This window comes from Rhyacophila brunnea, unplaced genomic scaffold, assembly GCF_057557595.1.
Source record: "Rhyacophila brunnea isolate RB1 unplaced genomic scaffold, BYU_Rbru_1.0 scaffold_6, whole genome shotgun sequence".
NCBI lineage: Eukaryota > Metazoa > Arthropoda > Insecta > Trichoptera > Rhyacophilidae > Rhyacophila > Rhyacophila brunnea.
Window position 1 is genome coordinate 34725293 of NW_028233276.1, and position 22400 is coordinate 34747692.

A 22400-nucleotide genomic window follows, 5' to 3' on the forward strand; every position below is an offset into this window, starting at 1 on the left:
AATTGAACATAGGTTGAAACTCAAATACTAGGTATTATAATATCTTTATGATTTCGAGAAAATAATAAGATGGTAGGTATATAATCCATATCAATTATTTGAAAACATTACATTTGCATGTATATAATATAGTGAAAAGGTCAGATAACTGTTTATTTTGCAAGATAACATCAAAATGTGTATATACTTATCTAAATGACGAATGACATTCATGAATGAGCACGGCTGAAAGCTTGTAAATTGTGTTTTTTTTTCAATTTCAAAATCTTTTAATTGTATATTATTTTATTACAGATTCAAAGTCAACTTCATTAACTAATAGAAAATACTGTTTGTTTCTACGAATAAAAAAAGACAGGAATGAAGATGTGTACAAATCACGGCAATCAGAAAGGCCGGCAAATATGGCCGACAATGCCTGATCACAAACATAAAATACACAAAATTACAAACACATACGAAGTTAACTGCACACATACAGACCACGTGCTATTTGTTTACGCAAAATCGTCGCTTTTCAAAATGGCGAATTAGATTGCCAGTTTTTGCTGCGATGAATCAGTATGTTCTTTCCTGTCTTTTTTATTCGTAGGTGTGTTTACTATGTACACCGAGAAATTTCCATTGATAAAATCGGAAACGATTTTTATGGAAGAGTTTTGGAATATAATGCAACCAAAACTGAAAAAAAATCCATCATGGGTGTTTACTTCCTGAATTAGTTGACCCCAGAAAAAAATAGGTCCATGCCACTACGTGAACCACAGTGGATATTATGCCATGTCCATACTGGCAACGAGTTGCTGGCAACCTCATTAAATTTTACTATAATTATCATAATTATCGTAAAATCTAACGAGGTTGCCAGCAACTTGTTGCCAGTGTGGACCCGACATTAAATGCACAAAACTTAAATAATATATACTTATTATAAATAAACTTTTAAAAGTATAAATATTAATTACGTCTTCGACAGCCCTGACGGAATAAATATGAAATATGAGTCGATCGAGTCGCCGAGCAAGTTTATCGACATAAACAACTTTGACGCGACCTTTTTATATTAACTAGTAGACCAGATATTATGGACCACATGTAAAAAAATCATATTTTCAATTCTCAAGGCCAATTCTGTAGAACGTCCCCTTAAGGGTGAAATTTTCTTTAAAACTACGTTTTCCACGAACCTCGGCGCTAATTTGCTAGAAAAATAATTAGCTACCGAAGACTGTACAAAGTTCTTTCTGTATACAGTATCTCCTTCGCTGTATTGGATTGATTTCCTCCTGAGATTATAACGCTTGGCGTTTCTAAAGAAATTAGTGAATAACTCTTCCTGTACTGTATCAAAAATATAAGGGAGTTCGAGTAATTTGTTAGTAAATTTATCTTGGTTGACCATGTTTGGTTGACCAGAAGTTACATGAGTTGGTACGTGGTGAGGAAAGTGAAAGCGACCATCAAGAATGATGTCTCTTCCATGTAACAAATAATATGGGGAAAACATAGTAGCTATATTTACAGTTGAATTCAGCGCTGTTTGTACATGAATCACGTTTTCCGGCCAAAGACGCTAATTCTTACCAACTAAGATGGCTAAAGAGGTATTTATGGTTTGATTATAGCGTTCCACTGTATTACTCTGTGGAGAGTAGAAGGCATTTAAAAACAATTTTGGAACGTTACATTTTGCTAGAAAAACTTTAAATTCGAGATGAACTGCTTACAATTATCAGCTAACATACAAAAAGGCACGCCATGTTTCAAAAAAAATTCAGATTCCATAAATTGAATAATAGGTTTTGAGGTTGCTTTCTTCAAAGCCTTCAACCAAACGTACTTAGAAAATACATCAACTACGGAAAGAATATACATAGCTCCATCCATCGCTTTCGGGAAGGGTCCAATTAGATCAATCGACAGCGTTTGTAGCGGTCGATCTACTACTTTAGGATTTGTCATCAAACCTGAAGGTGGTTTGGTGAAATGTTTGAATTTCTCACAAATGCTACATTTACTTATGAAGTTAGTTACGTCTTTAAAAAGTCCGGGCCAATAATAGTATAAAGTTATTCTTTTTAACGTCTCATAGATACCTAGATGAGTTAAATTAACATCACAATGAATTTTTTTAATTAAATCTATTCTGTCAGAAAACTTCACACATTCTTTCCAGTTTTTATCACTAAGTGGAAGATCTCCTGCTTTGAATTTGAAAAGCTTATTATTAAAAATTTTAAAACGAGGAAACTTCGAAGGATGTGTTTCGGCCCTTGGAACAAACCACTCTGCAAGATGAGGAACTGCTCTCCACTACTGATCTTGGGTCAGTGTCTCACACAATGGTCTACTACTTGTTGCTACTCTGGCAGAGGCAACTGAACTTCAATGGTTAAGATACTGACGAGACGTGGACAAATTCTACTACGATATGTCACACCATGAACAGCTGACTGCCAATGGAAACCCTGGGAGGAGTTCAATCTTTTTTTCTTGGAGTGGAAAAGGGGTGTTGTCACGTAGTGGATACCTACCTATACCTAAATTCAAAGTAGGTAAATGCTGACCAAGAGAGAAGAAGACGCAAGATTGGTTGTCTTTCACACCAACTCCAACCATGCGGCAGGACGAGACCCTACTTTGTACTTTGGCGGGCATGAGGGTTGGACCTCTATCGATTTCTATCACTTTTACCCTGGCGTTTGATCTGGAAGGAGCTCTGCAGTCTGCACTTAACTTACTTTTGTTGATGGCCGGTACGGACGCCGGTCACATTAAATATCAGTATTTCTTTCGCTTCATTTGAACTTTCATTAACATTCATTTGTAAAATCAGTGTCTACAACTCCAAAGGAACCAGCAGATGAGTACCCATATGATTTGTATTATAATGTTATTGTTAAATTGTATATGTTCGCATAGCAAAGATCACGAGTCTTTCTTTCACACTTTCACTCTCACACTTTCTGAGTTAAATATGCAGAAAATTTTATTTTATTTCATTACACAAATGAATGAAACACTGAAGTCCATAAGTAGTAAATTAACTGGACTCTGAATTTTACAATTTACGATGATATAAGTGGTGAGACACAACACTGATGTGGATGAAATAAAAGGTGGAAGGGGAGGCAATAAGATCGGCTGCTGCTTGATGAAATGGGCATCTAGGAATGTTTTAGCAAATATTGAAGAGCTGACGATTTGGTATGATAATTGCCCTTGCCAAAATAGGAATATCATGATTGTTTTTTCATATACCTGGCTTCTGAAAACCATTCCTACGCGGAAAATCATAAATCACAAATTCCTATTACGAGGCCATACACACATGGAGATCGACACTGACTATGTACTCTATAACAGAACATAAAAAAGATGCTGAACGGTATGCAGATAATTGTTACTCCATGGGATTGGGTTCAGTTTGTAGGCAAATGTAAAAGAAACAAGCCTTTTAAAGTTATTATTATGTAGTTTAATGTTATAAACAATTTTTGTTCCTTGTATGTATCATCTTCAGCTCCTTTTGTGGCTTAAAAAAAGAATTTGATGGCACACTTTTTTTATTTCTAATGTTGTATGTTTGCAAATTCGAGCAGATAATATGGGTTATCTCACATCCGACTCTGTTTAATTTTGTATTTTAAGATGGCGCTGGTTATCTACTTTATAAGGCGAAGTTCTCCGATGAAGATTTCAAAACTGTGGACCTCCGTAGAAAAACAAGGTCGCAAAATATTTTATTTCCCATTGGTATTCTACATATTTAAAATGTCCAATTAGCACGGCCAAATTACAACGATCTGCAAACTTTCTATTCCATCCACGTTTCTACACCCATTATGCAGGCGTATACCGTGGCGTAACGAATGTTAGGCGCTCTTCAAATTTGTGCCGAAAGTGTCCCAGGAGCAACTTCCCAAGACCTTGGTTAGCGTGCACTAGAGTGTGCGTGATCCCTTATTCGATATAATGTATTACGGTCAAATCTCGATGAGAAAAGACCTTCTCGTTCGCCGTAAAATGCCGCAAACTTTTTAAAAGCTGATAAATTGACAAAAAAACGCAATGGCCAACCGGTCCAACTGAGGGTCGAACCGACTTGAGAAGCTCTTCCCTTTCAACCGACATATTGGGACACTCCCAGAGGATGTGATCGGCATCCTGCAATTTGGCACATAAGCAAAACCAGATTCTATTAGGCCAAGCTGACAGAGCTTGGAGGCAAAACCACCGTGTCCGATTAAGATCTATGGCAAATATATCTATACCTATGGCAAAACCACATGGCGACATTTTTTTACAATTAGTGCATGTTTGTGATGTATGTTTATCTCATTTGGCTGGTCGATTTCTCACACAGGGCTCCCCGTAAGCCCAGGCCCCCAGGCTAGAGGCCTGTCAGCCCCCCCCCCCTTGTGGGAGCCATGATCTATCTAAATACTTGACGTCATAAACATCAGTGGAAATATATCATCACTCGCCTTTCAATATAGAGAAGATTCTTTAATTATCTTAGGTTTACTTATTTTACATCTATTTAGTAGAAGATCTTTAAATGTGTTCCAGGGTATAAAACCTTTCTAAATCTTCGCGGAACACCTATTCAGGTTCAGTGGAACATAGTTTGGGAAACCCTGCTCTAATGTATTGATATCTATAATTACATTGGTAGGGACGTAAAAAATATTGACACTCTTTAACCAATACTTTCTTTCGATGAGCTACCAATAGCAGGTATCGATACTTATCTTTCGATATGATGTCCCTATACAGTTGGAGGTGCATTGGTTAAGTACCTAGTTTATTAGTCTATGGCTCGAGTAGACCATAGATTAAAGAACAGCGTAAACCATAGACTAAAATACTTTCCGTAAAATTTTGTTTCCGGGCAAAAATCGTATTATTATGATGTCGTCATTTTGAAACGAGTATTAAAAGCAAAGAGGTTGGGTTTAATCTCTCTAATTATTAATTAAACTGTCAAAATTAGTATAGTCTATGGTGGTACCTACCTATCTAGATTTCTATATTAGTCTATGGTATTATATAGTATATTCGACTATGGTGAGTATGGTCACTGGTGAAATTGTTGTCAACTTGTGAAGTGTCAAAACTTAATAAACAAAAATAAATAATCATTAACTATTTCGTTCATATATATATTCCAAATATAAAAAAAAAACAATTTAAATAACGTTCAGAAACTTAGAAAATATTTAGATATAGAATATACGCATGAAGTACGTTTGCTCGTAATTTCTTATGCATATAGGTTATGTTTTAAAACAATACAATTATATGATAACAGATTACGATAAATTATATTTAAAATGGCACACACTGTTCCTGGATTAGTTGCAAGAGAGCGGGAATTATTAAATGAAGAAGCATGGTTGGTTGCTGCATTGAAATTAATAAAGTCACACAGAATATCCCTCCAGGTTCGTAGCAAAGTAAATTACCATTTTTTGACGGAGCATTTGTGTGCTTATACCTACTACCATTGACAACTATTTTTGAGACAAGACCGGGACATTTTGCGTGACCCGACAATTAAATTAAAATACCTACACGACTGATCCTCCATTCAAAAATAACTAACTGTCATATTACCTGTTTATGAGGAAACTTTTTGTTATGTACCTACTTTAATTTTTTTTAAATTTGTAACAGCTATAACGATGCTTTATTCATCAAGTACTTAATTGATATTTTTACACAAATATTATACAATTCACTAGGTATATAAATGCTATTCATACTAGCCAATTACTAATTTTTCAGGGAAGTTTTTTTAAAAGTTAGGTACTTTTGATTATTATCTCTAATGTGACGTTTTTTTTATTATTGGTAGTGATGCTACAGCCCGGCTTGCGGCCTGTCCGTCTCCAAAATCGGTAAATGTGCCGCAGATGATGTCATGAGATTATAACTTTCTTTTTAAACCCAACCAAACGTAACCTAATCTAACCTACCCCAACCTAATATAATCTTAGTTTGTGATAATGATGCATCAAAATTTATGAAAATTTCAAATTTTCAATTATTATTGGATCGAAAAGCCTATGCGCTGACAGGAAAAGGTATTTATTATAATTGTCTACATGGAATAAACTGTTTTCATAAAAAAAAATATAAAAGCTAACACCTGCGGCACAATTACCCCAAAATCTTCTCGCCTTGACCCGGAAAGCCAGTTGGAGATCCTTTTCTATTCTTTCCAACTACTGGATAGTTATGATCTCCCAACTTATCATTGTCCCTCTGGCTTTGTTAACGCTTATGTGTTGTTCATTCTGTCTGTGTCCCACTTTGGATGTTCATAAATTAGATGTTTCTTTCGATCTTAAGACCTTTTTAATAAGATATGTTGGTACAAGTCGGTTATGAGGAAGCCAGCGGGAAACACATTTTGAAAATAACCGATATACTGGATGAATTGTTAGGTTTTCATTCTTCTAATTCATGAATTTTGCCAAAATTGGCTATGACAATTAGCGCGGTTCCTGTCTGGCTTCCCTATAACCGACTTGTACCGATATTTTTATTTCATAGGTTACATGGTTTCTCAACCTATGGGTTTGCCATGTTGGGTGGGTCATGGAATATTTTCAATAATTAAGTAATATTCGAGATAATAAATTTCTTTTTTTCCTGGCACTACAATCCCATGTAGGTCTTGACCTCCTCTGTACAAAGCCGCTTCCCTCCAGTTTAGGCTGCACAAGGTCTTTAAATTCAACTCGCCACTATCCCTTCATCTTGTATGAGGTCGACCACGTCTTCATTTGACTTCCGGCTTCCCAAAAGTCAGTTTTATATTGAAAAAAAAAAATATAACATACCTATATAATCTTTTTAACACTACAACAGGTCATGAGGCCCAATGACAGTAGTGTTATTAGTAATAGAAGTGAAACAATCACTAACACCCGGACACTGAGAAAATCATGTAAATATATTGTGACCTCACCTGGAATCGAATGAAATGAGTCCCCGGATGAAAAGTCAGTGCCTTCCGCACTAGACTACGAGTTGTCATGCGTGACTTGCCCATCCTGTCTACATGGCCTATCCATCTAAGGTGGTCAGATTTGATAGACTGTGCGTGCCCCTGTACAGCTCTTAATTATATATATAGTTATAATTTCGTTTCCACCCCAACCGTATTTCATTGATAGGCCTGATAATGAGCCCAACACTTTTAATATGTTCTTGGTCATGCACCAGGTCTCCGAGCCATACATGACACAACTGGTCATATTAGTCTTTTGTACAAGATGCATTTCAAATGTCAGTTCAATGCCAGCTCTCAAAATCACCTCGTTAAATTTGTAAAATCAAATAAGACATTTGTTTTACGTCATTCCATAAGTAAGCATACAAATGAATTAATTCACCATGATATTATTTTGATTAGGTGGAGCGATTACAACTTCAAAGTATGCTAAATAATAAATCTGATATTCCTGAAACAGAACAAGTCGATTTGAACAAAGATGATATTGATGAAAGTAACACGCAACCCATAGGACAATCTATCAAAAATGTTGAAACCATTCCATCAACGTCAGCAGCTATCCCGCAGCTAGAACAATTGGATGAAGCAGAATCTGCGTACAACAATAGGGAGTTGAATCTCAGTATTATTAATGATATCGATAGTAAGTATGAACACTTAATTTTCTTTGAATACTAGTCTGGCTCTTGGTTTCCTGTCGGTATCGGATTTTACTAGCCTGCTCAGACTTCTGTGCTCATTCACCTGACAAAAATACAGTTAATTCATTAAACACATATTTTGAAAAAGAAATAAAAATGGCCCAACAGCCGGATTTCATTCTGTAGTAAATTTAAAAAGACTAGGTACTGAAAATGCTTCAACCTTTTTATTATAAGTCTAATTTCAATATTTAAATTATTGTTATTTTAAGTGTGTACCTATGTAGGTTTTTAAGAAATATCTGAAAAACCAAATTGCCAAGTGGTGCCAAATTGACATCAATTATCCAAGGCATTGCAAAAACTAAATTTTTGTGACACATAGTTGTAGAAGAAATTTCTTCAATGTGTATTTTAAGACATACATCCTACTTATTTTCCTTTCAATAATTCGTCAAACGATTACCTTGCGACTGCCTTTCTACAAAGCATGCTCACTTTTCACTCTCTTGAATCTCGTAGGTCACTTCTGCTCTTGAGACATTTTTGCATGCTATCACAAGGGATGGTTTCCAATCATGGTGTCCTAAAGAATTAAAACTTATATGCGCCTGTCAATTACCTACGTGGTCGCAGCCATTACGTATTCTGTGTCAGGAATATTTCCCCGAGTCAAGCCTATCAGGCACCAGTGCAAGACTAGTAAATGCACTCCCTCCTAAAGACATAGACGTTTTCAATAATGTAACTGTGCGTTTTGTTTTTGAAACTTTATTTTATTTAAAAAATTGTTGGTTTTTTTATTTGTTATAATGTTAATCTCATGTTGTGAACGTCCTGAATTTTCATTCGTTATGTCTACAATGTTTTGTTTGCTTAAATAAATAAATATAATCTGATTTGTTTCGTTTCAATTCAAGTGATCTATCTATAAGAGTTCTAATGTATCAGGCGCACAGAAATTTCAATGAGGTTACTGAACATAAAAATAAATAAAGTCATTTTAAATATAGAACATTTGATATTAATTCTGTCAGATTCACTGCATTCGAATAGAGTCAAACACGTTGCATCATCATATACTGCCCGAATCACTTTTTGCTACTTGATACACAAGACTATTTTCTTTTTAGGTATTCTTTCGGGAAAATATGCCAATAAGTCATCAGAAGAAGAAGAAGAGGAAAGTTCTGATGATGGGTGGTGAGGGTGATAACGAAAGACGGTGTAAAAAAAAATATTTATTCATATAAATTATGAACAAATTTATCTTATTATTCTGTACATGTTAATCATTATACTTTTACATAAATACACATAATACTTTAAAATTAATAATGGTTATTAATACGTACATCATTTGAACTATTTCAAGAAGCAGTAACTTAAAAAAAGTTGATACACATGGTAATAAATAAATATAGGTAGGTACAATATTTACTATAAATTTATGAAGTTTATAAGTTATAAAATAATATATTTTCGATTGTCAAATAATATTGGTATATACATATGATAATCGCGACAATTACTTATATATGTAAATATATTTGATGAAATTTGTTTTATTATTTTTTCACCTTTGTTGGATTCACTCAATATACATATTTGCATTTTAGCAGCACATAACTTATAATTAATTTTCAAAAACGTTAACAAGTGTGCTTTCTTAATACCGAATATTCCGGTATTTTGGGTTATTAAAACCGGTATTTCGGTATTGATAATTACTGGAATACCGGTTTTGAAATACCAGTATTGCAATCCCTAATTATAACATAAATGTAGTTAGTACATTATTCCCTTGTGTATACATAATATATATTGAGATTTAGCAGCTAAAACAGCATTGAGTTAGATTAACAAATCAACTTGACAGGTGACGCAAGTTATTAGTTGTTGTGAATGAACATATACATTTTTAAATGATTTCAGCAGTTTGATCACATCACTATTGGTTACAAAAAAGAACATAGAGCAACAATTTTATAATTATTCGAGTATATTCAACAGTTAATTTTAAATCCCTTTAAATCAACAAAACAGAAAATCAAAAAAAAAAATCGAATTACAAAAAACAGAATGTATGGCACAAAACAGTAAAACTCGAAAAAAAAGTTTTTTGTTCCAATTTTGTAAAATTGTTCGAAATCGCTTCAAGTATAGATTTTATATACTTTCGCGAAAATTTCGAATTAACCGTGTTCGTATTAATGAGTTTTTACTGTATGTGGCATATTTATTTTACCTCAGAAGCAACTGACCTTTTGTGCATTTTCAAATAGCGATAAACTTGAAAGTATTTATGATTGACATCAAAAATTTAAACATCAGGCCAGGCGAGCCAAACAACAATGCAGTGATGCACGTCTGCAAGTTTAAAATTGAATATCGATTTGATTTTGTAATGATAAGTTGTATTTATCTAAAGACACCACTGATACATATGCGGTTTGTAACTGTTATATGACACCATGTTGGCGGGAGCAGTAGGTAAAGTATTAATATGAGATTATGCATATCGACCGCTGACATTAAAAAAGCCCTATTCCACAAAACATTAATTGTGCAGAATATTAAATAAACTCTTGTCGTAATTTTATGAAGTTTGTAAATTTATATTTCATACATCGTTTTTTTTTTTTAATAAAATAGGTTTCTCGTCGCTCCGTTAAAAATTCATAAAACAAATCAAAATTTTTGACAGACAATATTTTAAGCTTCCTGCATAATGAGTTTTATGGGATAGGGCAACATATTTAAAAAAATTCAAAAATGACCTCAGTATTGATGCATGTTGATAGTTTAGATGGCTCATCACTCGTCCATGAGAGATGCATCATGTGTGTTACAATTTAAATAACCTTTCTTTATTCATCTTAATTTTACATGTCAGTTTCTAGAGCTACGATAATGGGTTTAAGACCACTTCCAAAAATAATAATAAATTGCACTTGGTACTGCCCTTAAAACACTCAAACGACCACTTTCCTGCGCACACAATCTTTATTCCCACTAAGTCCGCAGATTCCATAAAAAATAACTTTACGACTTCATTCATCGCTGCAAGGCACTGTCCGGAAGTGATGTATAAAATAAAATATAAGATGCACTAGACTTAACATCACTAGGGGTAATTTCTGTCACCAGATGGTCATCAAATTTACACCATCTGAAATAAAAATATAATGCACTATTACAATCATAGAAAAACAGAGTATGGCTACATACATATTATTATGAGATTTGTGACTCCGATAATTAATAATGCATGCATAGGTGGTGTTTTACATCCAATCTTATAGCATACCGCCAAAGCCTTTAGAGCCAATACTCATATAACATTTATGTCGTACATATATTTCAAAATAAATAGACTGAGTTTGAAACCATCAAACTCAGTCACAACCACAATGATTGTTATTCCATGAACATTGGATAAATAGGCATCAGTAGACCACTAAATACACCTTATAATTTACTGATTGGCGCAACGCTGAAATAAGTTATTAGAAATACATGATAGATTGATGATTCTAATCAAATCGGCTTTGATTTTCAGCCCAGTAAATCCCAACCAGGTTCTGTGAGCAAGATTCTCTGAGAATTTGCGAAAAAGGTGAGTAAAACTGAGTAAAAATATTTGAATAGTGCCTGTACATACATGCATGGATTTACTTACAGCAATAGTGTGTATTTTAAACTATCGCGATAATAACTGTTTATCAATCATTTGCTAAATGTCTCATTATTGGACCAGTATTCTTAGAATTTATCAGTATTATTTATATTATTATCAGAATTTTAAATTATTCAAAACAAACGCCTGAGACTGGCATTCTGTCTTCAAAGACAGGCGAATAAGTCCGCATTTTTTGTATGGCCGGCCTTGTATGCCGGCCATATACACGAACATGTTTGCTTTGGCACAGAACCGGTTCCTAAACTAAAGGTTATAAGGGTAAAAGTAGGTACTTCCTTAATAAATATTATAAGGGGTTCGTTGTGTTTGTTTGAAGGCGAAACTATGGCGAAACCTGATCTCGTGCCTGGCTCACCACAATAGCTCACTGTACACTGATAGGGTTACGGTAAGCCGCATATACCATTTTCAGTGTAAGCAAGACTACTGTGTTTGAGCAGGGTTTAGCAAGAATAGCTCACTGTGGTCTGATAGAGTTTACGGAAAGCCGTGTATATCTTTTTCAGAACCAAGCAAGACTACTATGCTGAGTCAAGGCCAAGCTGGCCCAAGGTTAACTGATTTGTTTGGGACTGCGTAGCGCCTTATATTCTCATCCGGGCGACCCTCTCCTCGCCGTCCAGCTGAGACGCCGGCGCGCGCAGGTAGGGAACGCCTCGATGGGAGGCGCCCGCGTGGACTGTAGGCGACGGCCGCGGTGCGAGGGAGAAAGTATTTGGTGCAAGGGTTCCTTTAAACTAAACAAAAAAGGTGGAAAATCACTGCTTGAACTTGATTTACTGAATGATGTTTTTTTATAAAAAATTAAGCAAATCACATGCAAAACTATCTTACATCGGTGATTCAATTCCGCTGGGTCACAGAAATAATATTTAGAGTCATAACGGATTGTGCCGAAAATATAAATTATCTTAAAAAATTAAAACGTTTTATGACTTTTTTTGATACTTGTACAAAACATAAGTACACAGTTGCTTGCAATGTCAAGTTTGGGGAACTCTTACTTACATATTAAAATAATAGAATAGTATATTATATTTCTTACTTGGAATGGACACTACTTTTACAATATGCTGTATAATGGCCTCCCTCCATAGACCCGTAGTGATTGGAAACTCCATACAAGTTATAGACTGTGTTTGTTCTCCCTCGGGAGGCTTGAAGTGAAAACAGTCCCATGTCTAAATTTTGCAAAGGGAAGTCTATGTAGGTCTGCTTTTTTCTATATGTATTTGAAAGGTAATCTTTTGGGTCGACGTAGAACCTTTTGAAGTGAATTATCAAAACAGGGGGTAATCTGGAAATATCTAATTTCTTTACGGCATTTCGTTTGTCTTTACATGACGGACAGTTCCATCCCATTATTCGTTCATCGCTGAGGTAAAGATCAAGACAGTCCTATAAACAAAATTGAGAAGAAACATATATAAGGAATAATAATTCACAAAATATTCAGTAGGTACCTACTCCGTATCCACAAAGAAGAAATATAAACTATTAGGTACTTTTTAATGTAGAAATCGAAATGAACATAATATATCACAAAAAAGTATACAATGTAAATCAAAATTTATAAGTTAATGACAGAAGTCGTATTTTTTGCAATGATTGTCCAGTGTAGCCAATCTAGAAAAAATCCCTAAATTCAAGAATCGATCTGATTAATAGTCAAAACGAGGCAGTCTTTGTGGGTTGTTTTTTGTTCTAAATAACTTACCTGAGGTGCCATCACAAAAAAATCAAATTCAATCTAATAAAGCTCCAGTTAGACAAACAGATCCAACGACTCGACTTAGTCGATCGTTGTGAGCAATCGTGAATCTTAAATAACAATTACATCAATTTGATTGCGTTATAATGTAATTTGTGTTAAAAATAATATGAATTTAAAAAACTAACCAACACCATCTGTAATTTATATTCTTAGTTCAATGAAAACAAATAAGTGTGACCGACAAAGTTTATTGTGTTAAGTGTCTCAACAACTTCCACCCTTCGCCTGGATACGGATTACTGCTGACTTGCACAGGCACCCTTAAATTAAAGAAATAAAAGATTCTGATATGAGATAGCCATACTTACGCCAAGAGAACATTTATTTGCTTTAGCGGGTAGCTCTAGTGATAAACTGGAGAATGATTCATAGGTAATACTTTCTTTCCCGCAAACCATACATTTCACCGTTGATTTGATTTGGCCATAAAATAATCTCAAAATTAGGCTCTCTTTTGATTTGGTGTACTCCTGCCACGCCTTTTCCCACGGAGGTAAACTATTCTGTAAAAGAAAACAAATAATAAAAATTAGCAAACAATATTTCTTTGTACATATTTCATTAACATTAATAGAATATAGCCATACGAAATATCAGTATAAAAAATTATGATAATTTCGGTATTGTACCACGAGGGTTATTAAGTAGAAGGGCTATAAGAAGACTCAAAGGACTGGAAGGTGAGGTGGAGATGAAGGCACTAGACTATTCAATAGTGGCAAATACTCAATGTTTCACAGGTTTTAAGTAGGATTTAATCAGTACATATATGTCATTTTATGTGTTTCTAAGTAGTGATAGATTCTGTATGTTCAAAAACAAACTTCACATTCTAAATAATGTTTTTTTATTAATATTTTATTGTCAATATGATGATATATAAATGTAATACGCTCAAATCTAAAAGTAGGTGGTAAAGTAGAACCTCGTTAATAAAAACACGGATAATTCGAAATTTTTGCGAAAAAAAAGTCCCCTGAACATTATTTTCATGTAAAACCATACCTTTAATTCGCCTTAAAGTCCTGGCATATAAAAATATTCAATAAATCTTAATAAAGTACACTATTTCATGAGCCAGTCATTGAAAATTGTGACAGACTTTTCGTAAAACATCATAAATTACTTAGTTTAAGGTAATAAAAATAATCCTGACATTTTATGACCCATGGAACCGGAAATTTGGTAGGCACATCTATGATCATAAACGATATTGATGAAAATCAAAAAGAATTTTTTTTTTAAATATTAATATTTTCCCCCCATACATTTCATAATTCGTAATTCAAATTTTTTTTCAACTTTCGGTCCCATGGAATTCGTAGTAACGAGGTTTTACTGTGGTACTAAAATTTACTGAGGTAGATATGATGACTGTCGTCGAGCAGGAAATAAAATGAAGCCAAGGTCCTCCTGACAGTTTGTTCGGTATAATATTTAAACCAATGGTTGATGTGGTAAAATCAGTAAGAGTTATATTATAACTAACCAAATGGCTCTCTTGTCTACTGGGTATTTGAAGATCATTATGCAGCCAGTCCATGAGGATTGTGAGAAACTCGTGAGAGTCTTGTTGCTCTACTCCTCGGAACATCGGTTGAAACCTGCCAACCACTTCCTGCAAAGTCAATCGTACAAGACTGTCAATTATGATCAATACCCAATGGATTTATTATTCATGAAATTGCTATCATAACAGAACTTTTTGTTTATTGGAAAATCGGCGGTTAATTGGAAAGAAGGGCCAATTTATCCATTTTCTAACTCTTCACGGGTCACAGTGGGTAAAAGTGTTGATGAAAAATAATGAGGTATTATATTAGACGAGACATACATTTTGTTATTTTAAATTTAATAGTTACATATCAGCTACTCCAATCACTCTCCACTCTGCATTACGTACATATGTATTTGTTCAATATAACTTTGTATATAGAAAATTAGAATTTTGTTGAATTAAATGAAAAAGTACTTGTTCTTTTGAGCCGCATGCGGTCCCAGGCCGCAATTTGTGCATCACTATAATACAAGGATGAATATGTCCTATGTGTACTAATTTCTATAGTTTTTAATTCAGTCGATGAATTTCATCTGGATTGACAGCAGGTTGTGTAACAATATGCAAAAGATTACTCACTAAACTTTACATATGAACTCATTGCCCAGAACCAGACAGATTATAATAAGATAGGTAGTAGGCAAAAAGAAGTGAAGTAAAAAAGATTGCAGATCAATTACCCGAAGGTCTTTGGTGGAAATGAACCTAAACTGTCCAGACCACAGAGTCCGAACAACAGCCGCCACTTCTTCAGCTACAGCTCCCTGAGTTCCGCCCGTCCCTCGCCCTGCGCCGCCCACATGATCTCTGTAAAATAACAGATTTCTTCAACAACTGGAAGCAATAATTATTTATGCATTAGCTGCAAGTAATTTTGTATTGAATATGCATCTGTAGCAATCGTCACTACTGTGTTACCGCAAGCATTTCAAAACAATTTTAGATTCAGTCAATTCCATAAATGATTAAATGTACCAACACAATTTATCAATGGATATTGTTTTATTAATTAATTTATACATTGATCATTTTGAACATGTTCGCCTTATACCTTTACCAAAGCATTAACATTATAATACAAATGTAGCTAAAAATAACACCTGGTTCAATCAAATCGCTTCAGTTGTTGATATATTAAATTATGCGAGGGTGAATTTAGATGTACATCGTTTCGTAAGTTTTTAAAATATGGTTCACTCAGTGTACTTTCATGCATTTTTTTTACTCATCTTTTACCCTGTCCTTTATTAAAATATTATTAACACTTATTCGTTATTTTCGTTTTTTATTTGTCATTTTGTGAACATGTTGAATATGTAATTTGTAAAATAAATTTGAATAACTGTCTATAAAAGGGCACAGACCACGTCAATTACAGACAAATACATCGAACCATCATTATTTAGAATATTTGATTTAGAATAAGTCCGGTGTTGTGGTACTATTATATTAGGAAATATATTTCTTATTGCCCACATGCTTTGGAACACTCGCTACTGGCTCTGGGACTAGCAATGCCCCCCAGATTCATTCGAACCCAACAGGGGAGCAATTGCGCCCAATTATAACAACAGGCTGCCAAAGATTGTGGCTATAAACAAAAGCATATAACTGACATCTTTCAATGAATCACGTTCAGTTTATGAATTTAACCACCAAACATTTTAATACAAGTTTATTTGTTATCACGTTATCAGTTTCATCTAGTTATAGTCCAAACTATCTTTTCAAAAAGAAATTCTTTCACTGAAAAATGTATTCGTAAATTAATTTTGATTGAAAGTTTCTAACATAAAACTGTGAATCCAAAGAGAACAAAATATTTCAATTATAATAGTGATTATTCAAATTGGTGGTCGAATTAACTCATCTTAAACTGTAAGACAAAATTGTTAACAGGTAAAAAACGATAGTTTACCTGTAAACGCCTTCACAGAAATATTGCACGAGTACGGATGTGTTGCTTAGGCATTGCATGATAGAGTTCATGTAACACGTATTACCAAGGTTTTTCAGACCGGTCAAACCTCGTCCCTGAAATATAATTTCAAATTTAGTCTATAGTTAGTTACCAGAAAATAAATTCATAAATCCAGGGTAAATTGAATTGAAATGTTGAAAAATAAAGTTGTTACTAGAAAAACTTCGTTGGATTTTGTTACCTAAAAGCAAAACTGTAATTATTATAATAGTCCATTCAGTTGTGGAATAGTTCAATAATTTATGTCCGTCCATACAGTCAGACTGTGTGTAAACTCATGTTTTGATGACCTGTGAAAGAAGTGAAGTTATTTACTTTAAATTTAGTGTTTGAGTGTTGTCATCACAGCGGTGTTGTAAAAGTGAAATGTGAAGGATATTCTTGACTTGTTACACCATAAATCGCAACATTTACTAGATAGTCATAAAGAACAATATGTATTTAACTATAAACATTGGTACCAATGTGCGTTATTTACTTACTCTTCTGAATAAGCAAACAAGATGTTGCGGAGACAGCTGTTTCAACCGAAGTTTCACAAGAAGAACCATGATAACTTTTGCGGTATTCCTTCCGCACAACAATAATTTAACTGTCAATGAACACAAATTCGTTGCGAGGAATTGTCGTGTACCTCGAAAAAGGGAAAACAAGAAAGAGGATAAAGAGAAGAAGCAAATGACAGGTGAGGATTATCAGGAATACGGACAACATAGAATTGGTTGACACTTTTTTTAAATCACATGCATGTAATGTATGTAGTCAATATTAAAAATAAACTTTTGTAATTTTTAAACACTGTATAACATAAATATTCAAGAATGGAATTATTAAATGACACTCTAAATAGCATCTTCATTTCAAATGAATCCCAAATTACAATACTTTAACGGGAGACATTTTATAGTGCGGTATGATACGTGAGATGTAATCGAGATCAAGTTCACTGTTAAACTGAATGACCGGTCGACAGCTGCCATAATAATGGCGAAGAATGCACGCATTAGACTGTGTGATGCCTCTTCACGTGGCTTCAACAGTTGACTACAGCACAAGACAGCCACCGTTCGTGTTTAGTCACTTGAATGTTAACGTTAATGTTCTCAAATGTTGAGAGAAAAAGATAAATATTTTTTAATGCTCATGAAAAAAGTGGCACTGAATTTATAATATACTACAGTGTTAGAAAAAAGAATATCAAGGGAAAAGAAATTTCTTTTGGACCTATCAGACATGACAAATAAGGCAGACAATCGCGCGCCAAAATGGAAAAAGCCATAGGATAATAATAGTATTAGATTATAAAACGATATGATATATTATTTAAGTATGTACTCACTCTATGGTGGGGGCGAAAACAATACGTAACATATGAAAATGCTAATGAAGAGACTATGCTTAATTCACCACGTGCACAGAACCAGAAATTATCTGAGGAGTTACCAATAAAATAAACTATGTATGCATAGCAAGCATGAAACGATCTGGATGCCCAAAATTGATATGGCTGGACTGACCACGTGGGATTTTAGGATGCTTGGCTAAAACAACTGGAAAGCTGCGACACTTGATCATTCAGGATGGAGAAAGTTTTTAAACAAGCTAAACACCCACCGAGGTTTGTAGTACCAAAAAGATGACATTCATAAGTTAACCTGATCTGTGCCGGAAGGTTTTGTATGGCGGCAAGTGAGAGGCCGCGAATTTTTTAGCAAAAATAAACCTTTTTTTTTTTTTTAAATATATTGAAAGTTTATCATAAAAACTTACCAATCATATGCTAAATGTCTCATTATTGGACCAGTATTCTTCCGAATTTTAAATTATTCAAAACAAATGCCTGAGACTGGCAGTCTGTCTTCAAAGACAGGCGAATATCTTACGACTGTATGCCCGGCCATATCCGCGAACTAGTTCGCTTCAAACTTTAAAAATACATTAAATGTTTATCGGATTATCATTTATCGGACACTAAAGTTAGTTAAGTTGGAAAAGTTGTTATTATGAAATCCCAGTGGATTCACCACTGCCATATTATACAAATATTAATGATTTTGTATCATAGTTGCATTGAATTCACGTTGAATGATGAACGTGTTCAGTAATTGGTTTTCATATCACAATGATACAACAGTTAGCTGCTAAACCATCACCAAAAATTACCCTGATGAGCAATTTTTTATTCAAAATAGATTGATGAATACTAAAATTTTTGGTGTAAGTATTATCCAATGTTCAATTCTCTAAATGGAAAGAAATACAAGTACTGAGTACCAAACGCAGATGGCAGTGGTGAATTGGGATTTCATAATAACAACTTTTCCAACTAAACTAACTTTAGTGTCCGACAAACGAACAAATATAATTTCTAATAAAAAAAATATTTCATAACACTTGGAAATCACTGTAAAGTAATGACACGAAGATAGTATACGAATAAGTACATTATTTAGATATGGCTTCCTGATTAGGAAGCCTCAATAAGGTTTACGTTACGGACAACAAACATGAAATAGTTGCCTCGGCTAATTATGATAACATAATAAAATTATTGCTTTGATTTTTACCAAAAGTACAGGTAGCGACTGAGAAATGTTTTATTCAAATATTTTGTCACTCCAAATTCTTGAAGAGTTGATTGAAAGCATGTTGAATTCCAAAACAGAATTTGGGGAGGGACCCTCAAACCGAGAAAATACTTAGGTTGTTTTATAAAAAGATCTTTGCTAAACAAAAAAATTGAATATGTATTAAGTAAGTTATTATGAAGACTTGGGTAATTCTGCCATTTTTTTCCCTGACACAGAATGATTTTGTTAATTCATATTAATTAATTTGTGTTTGATTATTTTGAATTTTGACATTCTAACAATTAATTGTAACGTGTTTTTAAATAGTGCTAAATCCAAAAGTACTTAGATGAAAATACATGCCTATGTCTAGGAAAGGTTAATTAATTGCAGTACTCAAGGGGAAAATTGACACGGAAGGCTTAAAAAGGCTTCACCCTTCTGGAAAATTCCACATCGCTACTAGTTCACATTCCTTTCGCTGAGCGCAGATTTAATTACTTATGTGTTTACTACAACAACCAGTGACGTTCCTAGACAAAATTCCGCCCCTAGGCAGAGCCAAAATGCCGCCCCATTTTTTATACAGTATCTTTTATCATCCTTTCATGACTCCCAATATATAATAAATATGTTGTATGGATACATTACTAACAAAATATAATTACCACTAAATCTAATTTTATTTAAATGCCATCTCTGCTTCAATAGACAATATTGCGACTGATTGCCACTGCTTCAGATATATTTAAAAATACGTATAATTCAAATATAATTCGCAAATCTGCAAGTGTCATCAAGGACATGACGTCCTAGGACAACGGAAGTACACTAGACATCGCGAATCTGACAAAAATTTACAATCCTGTTATACCTTTTATGTTAATTAATACATTTTGTTTCCAACCATTGAGCTGATTTTTGTAATGGAAAGATATTTCCGTTATTACTAAGTTTATGTAGCTATTTCTACATATACCTAACGATTCTCCTCGATTTGCCGCCCTTCGAATAACTGCCGCCCCCAAGCGACGCTCAATCTGCCTACCCCCACGGGACGTCACTGACAACAACTGTGCATTTCTTGTATTATTTTGACGCAATAAAAGCAGGTAGACAAGAGAAATATTAGATCATGCCAATAAATCAGATTCATGAATATAATCAATTGAAAACATGGAATATAAATAAAATAATATAGTTAATTCATTATACAAAGGCTCTAAATTTAATATAAATGGATTAATAGTTTAACGGCCATCACCGTCGCCAAGGCATGATTGGGAAGAAGACAATTACTTTAAAAATTAGATAAGAGAGCAGAACAGCCTCTCGTCACATTGATGATGAAGATGCAATCTTCGACCTGGCTCGGCCACATTTATTTCAAAAGAGTGTCAACCTTGCTGCGTTTTTATTCAAACCAACTGAAAAGTGTCTATCTAGTCTTGATAATGGTGTTATAACCGATATATCTACTGACTTAAAACAATTGAGGGTTATACTAAACTATGCAGTGTAATATAAACAAACAGAAAATGTGAAAAGACAGTTTTGATAAAATTGTCACATCGGAGGTTTTAACAACTCAACAAGACGTTGTAAATGTCACCTGCCAAAGAATCTTCAAAATGAAGTAAGACATATTTGAACAGGCAGATCTGAGACATTTGAAAACAATTTTGAATTTATTGAGATTGGGCAACGGATACATATAAAATTTTATAGCCACATTTAACAAAACCATTGTTTGAACCACAAATTCATATTATCATGTTAATCTACTAATGTAATACGATTGCAAATTTATGATTCTATATAGAAAAAGAACCGTTATTAGTTCTATATTAAAAAGAATAACCCATTTCCCCTTTTTTATAGACAAACATACATTGTGGATAGATCCAAAGCCTGTATTTCAGTAGATAAACTTGTCTACGATTATAAATAAAAAAAAAAAACAAAATTTCGCTCATCAGGATAAGACATTCTAATTTGCTTGTTCTACCACATATCTGTGACCTTAGTAGTTCAATGAACAAAAAATATGCTAAAGAATTAGAGCGACACGTTTTAAATACATGTGCACAGAGATATCGAATTACACACAAGAGTGTAACGCGTGGCCTGCCCACTCGCTTTTCAATACGTATCTTTATTATGTATAACATTTGGTTGATTGGGGGACAATTTTTAGGGTTCAACATTTCAAACTATATGAATACATGAAAACAAAATGGTTGCAATAATCATTAGATTATTACATGAGAAGCAGTATTCTACATATATTTCTTTGTATCTTTCTACATATAAAACTGGCATCAGATGTATTAATTACATAATATATACAGTGGAACTCCAATTTTACATGCCAACTATTTGCGTGTAGTTTCTGTAGTGCCATTCCATTTTCTTCTTCTTCTTCTTCTTCCTTATTTCCCGCAATTTATATTTGAAATATTGAAAATTCTATTAATTATAATGCATTCAATTCAATGCTTGACATCATTCAAATGCATTCCAGACACATGCGTGTGTTCTATTTATAGATATCTGCAGTGCCCAAACTAAAAAACGCGACTCTATAAGTATTTACCCCTGTTCAAATGTGTCAGCAAAGAAAAACATTGTTGGTTCAATAGATAGGGACATTCTTAAAGATGTGAAAGAACACATCGACATACGAGGGTGGGTCAATAAGTCCTTAGAAAAGCCGACAGGTGGCGCGACTAGTACTGTAAGCGGTTTGTTTTCATGCAGCGGCACTACCGATTCAGTATGCTGCGAAGTTTCAATCAGATTGGTCGGGTTGTTGTGTGTTTCTTGTACATTTAAAAAAAAAATTTGCTTGTGGAAAATGGAAAAATGGAAAATGGAGAAAATTGAGTTTAGAGCTGTTATTAAACATTTTAATATAAAAGGGTTAACAGCAAAGGAAATAAAAAATGAGTTGGATTTAGTTCACGGCATATCTGCTCCTTCACTTGCAACTATTTATAACTGGTTAAATGAATTTAAACGTGGTCGTACATCAACAAAGGATGAACCACGCTCAGGACGTCCTGTAGAGGTGACTACACCAGAAATGATCAATAAAATCCACGATATGGTGTTAAGTGACCGAAGATTAAAGTTGAGTGAGATAA

At 33.9% G+C, this 22400-nt stretch overlaps 1 protein-coding gene and 1 long non-coding RNA gene across 2 annotated transcripts in view; one reads left to right on the plus strand and one right to left on the minus strand.

Annotated features, from left to right (window-relative positions):
• Positions 1-5075: 5075 nt before the first annotated feature.
• On the plus strand, positions 5076-9274 carry LOC147065611 (uncharacterized). The gene is made up of 3 exons (XR_015071748.1): positions 5076-5447; positions 7427-7670; positions 8802-9274. It is a non-coding gene; the product is annotated as an uncharacterized LOC147065611 (long non-coding RNA).
• Positions 9275-9672: 398 nt separating this feature from the next.
• Positions 9673-22400, minus strand: part of Usp8 (Ubiquitin specific protease 8) — a 28276-nt gene continuing 15548 nt past the window's right edge. The window contains exons 14-19 of the mRNA XM_085956486.1: positions 16622-16737; positions 15384-15510; positions 14635-14763; positions 13454-13648; positions 12417-12769; positions 9673-10840 (exon numbers count right to left, since the gene is read on the minus strand). Coding sequence (XP_085812612.1) covers positions 10726-10840; positions 12417-12769; positions 13454-13648; positions 14635-14763; positions 15384-15510; positions 16622-16737 — 1035 coding nt within the window. The 3' untranslated portion in view covers positions 9673-10725. The remainder of the gene's footprint in view (positions 10841-12416; positions 12770-13453; positions 13649-14634; positions 14764-15383; positions 15511-16621; positions 16738-22400) is intronic.